Source organism: Gymnoscopelus braueri, assembly GCF_963280865.1.
Source record: "Gymnoscopelus braueri genome assembly, chromosome: 5".
NCBI classification, from domain to species: Eukaryota; Metazoa; Chordata; class Actinopteri; order Myctophiformes; family Myctophidae; genus Gymnoscopelus; species Gymnoscopelus braueri.
Window position 1 is genome coordinate 23666587 of NC_137606.1, and position 10726 is coordinate 23677312.

Genomic DNA, 10726 nt, shown 5'->3' on the forward strand with positions numbered 1-10726 from the left:
ATATATAACCGTTCAAATGACGTTGAAAGAACGTCTAGGCTTAGCCTAGACGTCGAAAAAACTTTCATTTTTAGACCACTCATAAACCGGATTTAGCCTAGACGTTATTTAGACGTCTAATAGCCCGAAAAATGCTCAGTGGGTTAAACCCTATTATAGACTATGAACGTTGTTTAGACGTCATGTAAACGTCTTTTTAATTTAATAAGGATATGAATATGCTTATAATTAAATCATATGTTTAAATAACATCTAAACAACTTGTAGGCATTATATACCTTTAAGATCTATCAAATTATTCACACGAAACCTATATTAATGCATTTAAATGCCTCAATTTTAATGCAGTTCCAGGTTCTCTACAAAAAATACCTGATGGACCAAATTTAACCCGTTTCGCTTACCTTTGTAGTAGTGTAGTCCCATGATGTTCTGATAATTTGTTTACATTATGTTGTTATCTTTCTGGATCTTTTAAATAGGTTGCAGTGTAACACTATGTCATGCTACTCTTTATTGTACCATTGCATAAAATCATTTTTCTTAATGTTAACATTGATCTACTCTGAACATAACTATCCTTCAACTGTAATTTCAATCACAATACATATTTCAACAAAAAAACATACCAAAGCTTGTACAATCGTTCTTTAATTTCTGCGCCTCTTAATGCTTTAAGCCATTAAGACCTGTCATGTTAGATTTTAAACACTTTTGCACAGGGGTCTTCAACGTTTTCAGGCCAAGGACCCCCTAGCTGAGAGAGAGATGAAGCAGGGACCCCTATATATATAACATTGTGTTGTAGATTCATCTTTTTTTCTCCCTCTACACCAAACCTCGCAGCGCAAGGCGTTGTGAGCTTGTAGATCTGCTATTTTTGGCTAAAGCTCTCCTCAGAAAAATAATGCTAGGGTTCAAGTGGTTAATGTAAAAAATATCATATCACACAAAGATTTGGCGGACCCCCTGTAGTAACTCTGAGGACCCCCTAGGGGTCCCGGACCCTCTGTTGAAGACCTCTGCTTTAACACATCTTATACTTGAGCTATTCAAAAATAGCAGATCTACAAGCTCATAGCACGGCACTCGGCGCTATAGTCGATCTGCTATATTTTTGTTTTAACAATCTTGAACATTTTTTAAATCTTTGAATGTATGTTTTTACATCAAATCTTTGCTTTGCCTAGACTTGAGTTATAAATGTATATATATATATATATTTATTCAAAGATTTACATATTTTTTTTTGAATCTTCAAAAAAATAGAAGATCTACAAGCTTTTAGCGCGGCACAGAGTTCCGCGCTATGAGCTTGTATATCTGCTATTTTTTGAATAGCCAAAGAAATCTTAAGTGACACAGATGCGTTCCCTGTCTTAATGCGTTAAACAACAAGAAAAGACAAGTTTTAACAAAATGTTTTGACCAAATAATAACATTGGATTTGCTTCAAGGCGTTGCCCTCTTCTTGTATCCCTCTCCACCACTTCTACCAGGCGCCTGCTTGAAGTGGTCAGAGATGGCAGCGCTGACCAGGTTCTCCATTGTCTCTCTGAATGTCTTCTGAACGGCTTCTGCAGTCAAAACAATGACAAATAACTCTCAGACTGACAGTAGACATTACAGAGGTTATCTAGTATATGTCAGTCACACGTGTACAACGTGAATAAGCAATCAACAAATAACTAGCACTGACAAAGTTATTTTTACCATTGATGACAGATAGAAGGCAGTGCTTTTGAAAGCTCTCTCCTGCTGTCCATGCAAGTAGAAAGGACTCATCAGGCCATTGGTGAAAAGTCTGAAACAAAAAGAAAACGTGAAGCTAAATGGCAAAAAGAAAAACGGCACACTCTGCCAACCTGCAATGAAGACAATTATGTTGATATGAAACAGAAATAATACACTAATACAGTGGAAAGTGATAAATAATACTTCCATTCTTACTTTTCTCCGACATGGGAAACTGAAATAAACAAACCATGTGACAGTCTGCCTGTGATTTAGAATGTGAGGCTATACTTTGGCTGGTGCAGATCTTAATAAAAAACATTACTTGTTTTCAAGTTCAACATCATTATCTCTCCCCAATTAAATATTTGCCAGAGTAAGATGACTTCCAAACTTTATCAAAATGTACCTTTTGGAATCCTGTGACTTTCTCCTGGGAGTTCTGATAAGATTTCCTGTTGGTGAAAGACAAGGTAATTAGGCTACATGTCATACTTGCAACATCACCATTGAGGATTACTGTTATAGTCAATTGAAAGGTGGAGTAGAGTCCAGACATTTTCTTGGCCCAGATTACGGCTTCACTGTTGGGGGAGAGAAAACCCCCATTGCAACCCATTTTGCTCACTGCTACAGTCAATTGAAAGTTACCTTGTGTATTTCTGGATCTGATTTGGACCGGTGTGTAGCTTCAATGTTCTGCTGGGTGTGAAAATACATTAAAATTACACCTTCTTACACCATCAAGTCATGTCTGATATATGCTGTGCTTTATCCACATTTTCATTGTGGAGTCCTAGTTTGTTCTGTTCAGGAGTAAGGCCCCCACACAGTAGATGTACTGTTGTTGAAATACATAATATATTTTAATAGATTTTTATTTTAATCTTCCGGCTAAACGTTCTGTTACACTCATTTCTTCTAGAGGACCTAAAGCATAGTAGTAGTAGTCCCAACGATAATACAGGCGGGTAAACAAACAAACAAAAACTGTCAAAATGTATTTAAAATGTTAATCATTCATGTGCAGTCACCTTGTGCAGTTCTTCCTTTTTTACGGCTGACCGGAGTTTTGTCAAGATCTACAGCAGAAAACGAAATGAAGGAATTAGAAAAGTCTTAAGGTTTTGTTTTGACATTAATACTGATACAGGCTGTAATTTCCATCTACAATATTTATATATATATATATATATATATATATATATATATTTAACATTGGGCTTAAATCAATTAACATAGCATTTAAATTTACCTGGTGTCGAGGTGTGTAGAGGGGCTGTCAAAACTGTCTTAGCTATGGGCACTGGGCAGTGATTCACCTGGGGAGGATAATTAGGCCAGATGTATATTATTGTAATGAACGAATATGACAATACTCACAAAATAAAAAGGACAAAATAACAAACAAATCTAACAGCACAGCTCCCACCAGCATAGAGTTATCTATAGCTTTAAGCCAGTCATCAGTCACCTGTATCAAAGCAGTAGAAGTAGAGTGACCAGCTCTATAGGCATGTTGAGAATATGTTGCAAGCTTGTTTGGAACAAAATAAGCTTGAATTTGTGAATGCACCAACTTTTCCATGATTTTGCTCAAAACAGGTAAAATACTTATAGGTCTAGGTATAGCCTAGACCTAGGTCTAGGTATAGCCTAGACCTATAGGAATAACCTTAGCCTCCACCCACATCCAAACATCTATTAATAATATGACAAATAGGAGATGCTATATTCTCAGCACTTTACCATCCAGATTATCTAGACCTGCTAACTTACTATCATAAGGAAGAGAGCAGAGTAATTGCTCCACAAATAGTTGCAAGGAGTTGCAGTCATTGGTGTGGAATAGCCTTATATTTAGAGACAGACAGACAGACTACATTTTCTGGGCCTAAAACAATAACAGAATGTAATTAATAAAATACATATTTAGGGCTTATTTTTCAAAAATGACTATAACCACTTAAACCCTCTAATCGTGGTGAAACAGACCTGAGTTGCAACTGTTGGACTGATTTTTTTTTTTTTTCTACACCAAATCTCTTTGCCAAAAATAGGAGATCTAAAAGCTCACAACACGTTGCACCATTCAAGTGGTTAGGAAACAATATAAAATATAACTTTTTAAAACATTTATCGGGCCAAACCAACAAGAAATTTGCCTCTTCCTCATGTGTTCAGACCTGTACACAAGATTGATCAAATGTGACAAAAGTCATCAGTTTGCCACTTCTGGACATCACCCAGAAGAGAGCTGTAAATAAATGTAAATAGGCTACTGATTGATTAAAAAAATATATTCAACATATGGCCCAACTCAAGGAAAGGTGAATAATATTGTCTTACTAGTGGTGAGAAATAGCTACATACATTGTTTTTAAGGCCAGTTACATGTAAAACACACAAAACAATCAATTAACAATTACCTGGGGTGTTTGATCTGACAGCACCATTCTTATTGTTCTTTGTCGGTTTTGCTTCGTTAAAAAAAAGAAAGAAAAAATACATTAATACATTTATCAAACATTTCACAAGGTTCTGTAAAGTTTTAACTCAAGATTAAACATTACACATATAAACGATTATTCTATTGTTAAAGTATTCAGAAATGTATTTAAACTCAAGTGATTGTACTTCGTTACGGTCCACCACTGATTAAATAAATGCTATTTTAGCGTCTAAGTGGATCGTTCAACATACGACGGTGTAACTTCTTTTTGATGTCCAAACATGCGCAACAAATATTGCATTGTTTGAACGAAAATGGCCAATCTACAATGACGTGTCGCAAAGCGACCCGTATGACCCAAAATACCAAAATAAAACACAAAAACATTGAACGCCAGCACTTTGTGTTTGAGCAGAAGCTAGCTGGTAGCTAGTTGGCTAATGCTAACTTGTACATGACCAACTATGTCAACACAAATGAACATCTCCTTCAAATAAAGTATCCTTTAGCACTCACCTATGCAATGTACTCAGTTCAGAATGAATGTTTTTTGCAATTATGTTCTTTAAAGTCTCTTCTGTTCAGTTTTCGGCTTACTTTTAGAACGCGTTGCTGGCTTCAGCTGTGCTCCGTGCTGGCTTCCATGTTGTTATGAAACTTTTCCAGTGTTGCCAAGTCTTGTGAGACCGCTAAGCAAACCGACCTCCTAAACAAATCTGCAGTTTACTGTTGTTGTGAAACCAATGTTGCCAAGTCTCGTGAAAGAAACAAGCAAACCGACCTCCAAAACCAATCTGCGGTTTACTGTAGAAAGTCTAGTGATGCGAGATTAGCAGTTTAAACTGCTTGGCTTTCACTTGTTCGTCAGTATTTTATATTAGCCTATCACCATTAGTGCAAACTGCCGTTATTTGTTATATTTATAAATATTTCAAAAAAATATTTGCATATTATCACCATTATGCAAACTACATTACTTCGCTATAATAGTGTTTCTAAACATATTAGCATCCTAAAATAAACGTTTTCAAACAACATGACAAATAAATTACATACATTTAATGGTTTAAATATGGTCTAAATCTGAACGTTGATATATAGTTTTGATTTAAACGTCTAGATCAAGGCTAAATCTAAACTATACTGTATATTGATCAATAGTGATACTAGTGAGATATAATCATTTCTAAACCTAATGTTGGCACCCTAAAATATATTTTTTTCAAACAACATGAATAAAAAATGTAATACATTTAATGGTTTAAATATGGTATAAATCTAAACGTTGATTTATAGTTTTGATATAAACGTCTAGATCACGGCTAAATCTAAACTATACTGTATATTGATCAATGGCTATTCAAATTATTTTTGTCCAATATTTGGAGATCAGTTATGCAACTTACAGTTGTTTTTTTAATCAATATTTATGGAATAATTGTTTAAATTCAATCGGCTAGATTTGGTCTAGATTATAGACCAAATCTAGACCATCTAATTTAGGTCTACAAAAAAACCGGACGTCTAAAAAACGACTATGGCTCACTGGGAAGCTGCTGCTACAAACTACTGTGTGTGTGTTGTCAAGTTATTATTATAAAGAACCCAAACAAAACTGTAACAATGCCTAAATGGCTTCTAAGTCCAGACTCACACTAAGTTCAAACTTGTCTTAGTTAGAGCCTCTGCTGAGCTTAGTGACCGGAGAGTCATCATCCATTTTTACGTCTGGAGACTCCCGTCCAGGACAGGTTTCAGATATGCCTACGAAGGGGACTTGTCTCAGATCTGAACCCATTTGATTTGCCGTTTCGTACACCGATGGCGGAGGAAACCATGCAAGGCACTAACCTGCTCATCAGGAGCAATTAGGGGTTCAGCGTCTTGCTCAAGGACACTTCGACACTAACTCTGGGGGAGCCCCCCCAGCCCGGGATCAAACTGGGAACCTTGCGGTTTCCAGTTCACTCTACCCGGCCACTCTACCCCTGAGCCAATGCCGCCCCTGGCGTGCGTGCGAGCGCTACCTGGTTGCTTACATATCAAAACACAGACAGTCTCTCTGACCATCTCTCTTAGTTACACACAATGGTTATTTGTGCCCCTGGCATGTCTCCCATTTACTACCAGCATTGTTGTTTTGATGCTAGGCCTGCTTGTAAACACACTCAGAAGGACAGTATGAGCAGTGACCTTCAAACTGAATATCCTTAAAAGAAGAAGCCTTGCTGAGATGAAAAGGAAAGCTGCTCCACTATATTTACTCTGTTGTGTTTGTTTGGACATTTCTTGGCTCATTGCATGTGTATGGTGATTCAAGTGACTGCAGCTCGAATTCAGAACTGTTTGAATCACTGCCGACATCTACTGGTAGCCTGGTCTTGGTACAACAATCCCTGTTCCTTTTGAATGAATAATGTAATTGAACTTTTCCAGAAATTAAGTTAAGAATGATTGGAAACACTTTATATATTCACCATTAAGTAGTTGCTTATTAGCATGCATATTTGTTGCATATTGGCTCTTTATTACTCATAATAAAACACTTATTATTGCCATATTCTGCACATATCGAGGTGCAATAATATAGACTATAGATTTTGTTCAAAGAAAGTAGAAACCTATCATGTAATAGGCTATAATAGTGTGCTATAATGGAGTTACTATGTGTGAAGAGGAGGAGACATTGGAATGGGGAACCTGTGTGTTTAGGAATACAACAGTTAATCCAACTAATCAACTTAATCAATTTAACCCTAAATTTGGTGAAAATAGCAGATCTACAAGCTCAATAAGTGTAGTGGTGCAGTTGTTATTGAGCTTGTTGATCATTAATCGATGATTAAAACTATGGATATTAATCAACCACGTAAACCATAATACTTTGCTGACCAGGGTCCCCCAGGCCAGGGCTCTATACTAGATCCTCTCTAGTATTTCCCTCCACACCAAATGCATTAGTATAATGGATCGTGAATTCCAATAGGTCTGCAACCGCTAAACACTTTTTGACATAACAGATACCCCCCCCCAAACAAAGTAATCAATAGGATATTCGATAACATCCATATGTGGGTTAATAGACATGTCAGACTACTAGTGAATTACTTATGAGCAACACCTCCCTTTAGAAAGGCTGAGGGACAGTAGAAATACTTCATTTAGAGTTATTTGGACACTATTGTAGTTTTGTGGGGGGGGGTCATTTCTTTTTAATCCTGATGCCAGGTCATTGTTGACCTGGCATCCTGGTTCTTGGTTTACGTATGTAGTTATTATTAGATTATTGGTTTACTTATGTATTACTTTACTATTAGATTACTATTTTTAAGCATTTGATGTGTATTATGATGTATTATGATGATGTATTATCTTGCTTACTGTAAATCGCACTGGATTAAGAGCGTCTGCTAAATTCCTTAACTGTAAACTGTAAACTGTTTGTAGGTATGCTGCTGAGCACGAGTGCTCTTTTTCAGCAACACCCTGTTTCACACTCACACAGACACAGCTAATCAGTGAATCCGATGGGTCGGGTTGGCCAATCAGGGAAGCCGGTGCCCGCACTCCTCCCAAACACAGAGATTATGTGTGTCCTCCACAGACCCGCCGAGACAGATGCAGATATCTGTGGTTTTGTGGTTCTCGGAAACCATTGGTCCGATTGACTTGCCACCCCCGGGTCATACGGGACACACACGCCAAGCTTGAGGCCGCTCGGTCGGGTGGCGCCCGCGGCCCGAGTTATGCCCATGACAGACAGAGACAGTTTTCGTGAATAGATAGATAGATAGATAGATAGATAGATAGGAGGTTATTGAAAACTCTTAAATTAATGGCCTAGTAGTAGGAGAATACGGCACTAATAAGTGCTTTATAATCTATCTATGAAGGCCAAATATCTCTGCATGCATGTGAATGTGTCCCCCGCATCTTGAGGACCGATCGACTGACAATTTGGCGTGCATATTGCAGAGGATGTGATGTGCCGAGTGGGAAGTCAGTCAGATCCACATAATATGTCCGCATAATATGTCCAAATGATATTGATGAATCCACAAATCCCCAATATCAAGTAGCCTGATGTCATCAATATGATGTCATAGACAGATATCTGGTATATAAGGTATTTTAGAAGTCAATATAGACTGTACACTCATAGAAATACCACCCCAGGAGAAGAGACACATGGTAATGTTGCCGATTTGTGGTCGCTGGACATCTAGCCTGAGACATTTAGGGACTAGAACCACAGTTGACACCGCATCTAAGGTGCTATGTGGCTCTCCGTTGCTGTTTGGTGGCCATGGCAACCAACAGTGGCACCCCCACCTTCAGAAGCAGAAGAGAAACCTCTCCCTGCATGAGTACAGGAGCATCGGCCTGATGAAAGAGGCTGGCATCTCAGTACCCACCGGCATGGTGGCCAGCTCCTCAGAGGAGGCGTATGAGGTTGCCAAGCAGTTAGGTTCAAAGGATCTGGTGGTGAAAGCACAAGTGTTGGCTGGTGGCAGGGGGAAGGGGACTTTTGAGGGTGGCTTAAAGGGAGGAGTCAAGACTGTCTCCTCACCAGAAGAGGCCCGTGACATCTCATCTCAGATGATTGGTCAAAAGCTTTACACCAAACAGACCGGGGAGGCGGGGCGTATCTGTAACCAGGTGTTCATCTGTAAGCACAGGAACCCACTCAGCGAGTACTACTTTGCTATCACCATGGAGCAGACATCCTCCATGGTGGGCCCTGTGTTGATCGGTAGCTCACAGGGCGGGGTGAACATTGAAGACGTGGCAGCGGAGAATCCAGAGGCCATTTTCAAGGAGCCAATTGACATTGTGGAGGGCATCAAGATGGAGCAGGCTGTCAAGGTTGCAGAGAAGATGGGCTTCCCTCCAGCACTTATCAATGACGCAGCAGAGAACATGATCAAACTGTACAATGTCTTCATCAAGTATGATGCCACCATGGTAGAAATCAACCCCATGGTAGAGCACTCTGGCATCGTGATATGCCTGGACGCCAAGATAAACATTGACCCCAACGCGAAATACCGGCAGGAGAAAGTATTTGAGATGCAGGACTGGACTCAGGAAGACCCCCGTGACCGACAGGCCGCCAACGCCGACCTCAATTACATCGCACTGGACGGCACCATCGGCTGTCTGGTAAACGGAGCCGGTCTGGCCATGGCTACCATGGACATCATTAAGCTGCATGGCGGCATGCCAGCGAACTTCCTGGATGTAGGGGGTGGAGCCACAGCCCACCAGGTGACAGATGCCTTCAAGCTCATCACCTCTGACAGGAAGGTGCAGGCTATTCTGGTCAACATCTTTGGCGGCATCATGAGGTGTGACGTCATCGCCCAGGGCATCATCAAGGCCGTTACCGACCTGGAACTGAAAATCCCCATTGTAGTGCGGTTACAAGGGACAAATGTGGACAATGCCAAATTACTGCTTGCCGCCAGCCCATTGAAGATCCTGACCTGTGATGAATTGGATGATGCTGCTAAAATGGTTGTAAAGCTGTCTGACATTGTGTCCCTGGCTAAGGAGGCTAAGGTGGATGTCACCTTCCAGCTTCCCATCTAAGCAATGCGCGCACACATCACGTCATTCACATCATTTTGCCTGTGACGCCTGTCATTCGCAAGGCAATGACGATCATTTGCATCACTGCGGGTGATGCCTATCGTTCGTGTCATGTCAATTGCGTAATTTTGCATCATTTGCTGGTGACGTCCATCATTAGCGAGTGACTCCCGGTAATGTGTGTGTATGTGTGTATAACCACTCAACCCATCGCTTTCATAATGCTGTGTGTATTACTTGACATTCGAAGGGAGTCGAGTGTGAAGTCGGTCGGATCAGTGGTTGTCAGAACCAACATGCAGCAATGTTGTAGTATGTAGTCAATAGGTTCTTCTCCCATTCCACTGATACATGTCTGCTATACGTGACACGAGGTAGATGCAGCCACGCAGGCAAGTACTTTGGCATGGTTATGCTGGACCTTCAGAAAGCATTCGACACTGTGTACAGTATGTTCCATACTGTTGGACAAGCTGAGGAGGGCAATTGGTTTCAACAGCTTGTCTGTTATCTGGGTGAGATCTTACCTCGAGGGAAGGGAAGGGTGGTTGAGGTGAATGGTACCCTGTCTTCTACCCTCTCAGTAGAGTGTGGAGTCCCTCAAGGGAGCATTATGGGGCCTCTGCTGTTTTTGATTTATGTTTAATGCAATCTGTTCTTGTTGCGGTGTAATGGCCCAACGAAAAGAGAAGAACTCAGCAAGACCTAACCCTATAAATTTAAACCCAATATTGTAGCTGTGCTGTTGCACCCCAGATAACGCATGCCCCGCACAGAGTGTTTTCAGACCAAGCGTAACTGTGAAACTATAAACCTCTTTATTCAGGAAACACACTCTAAAATGCCCAATCCTATTTACGTATAGTAACAGCTGTTGCATACTCTTTCACTCATCAATTTCTCCGGTGAAAAGATCAGACCTGAAGGTTCATTGGAAGAAATAAACAA

At 40.0% G+C, this 10726-nt stretch overlaps 1 protein-coding gene and 1 long non-coding RNA gene across 3 annotated transcripts; one reads left to right on the forward strand and one right to left on the reverse strand.

The window, feature by feature from the left end:
• Positions 1-1308: 1308 nt before the first annotated feature.
• Positions 1309-2453, reverse strand: LOC308085402. Of its 2 annotated transcripts, XR_013933161.1 has the most exons (4): positions 2386-2453; positions 2144-2189; positions 1714-1804; positions 1309-1577 (listed from the first exon to the last, which is right to left on the reverse strand). It is a non-coding gene; the product is annotated as an uncharacterized lncRNA (long non-coding RNA). The 2 variants fall into 2 exon arrangements; XR_013933162.1 differs by lacking the exon at positions 2386-2453 and having other exon boundaries at positions 2144-2379.
• Positions 2454-8380: 5927 nt separating this feature from the next.
• On the forward strand, positions 8381-9778 carry LOC308085820 (succinate--CoA ligase [ADP-forming] subunit beta, mitochondrial-like; the record flags this gene model as incomplete). Its single annotated transcript, XM_080429130.1, has 1 exon — positions 8381-9778. One exon carries the CDS (start codon positions 8381-8383, stop codon positions 9776-9778), a length of 1398 nt encoding a protein of 465 aa, XP_080285256.1.
• Between the last annotated feature and the right edge of the window lie 948 nt (positions 9779-10726).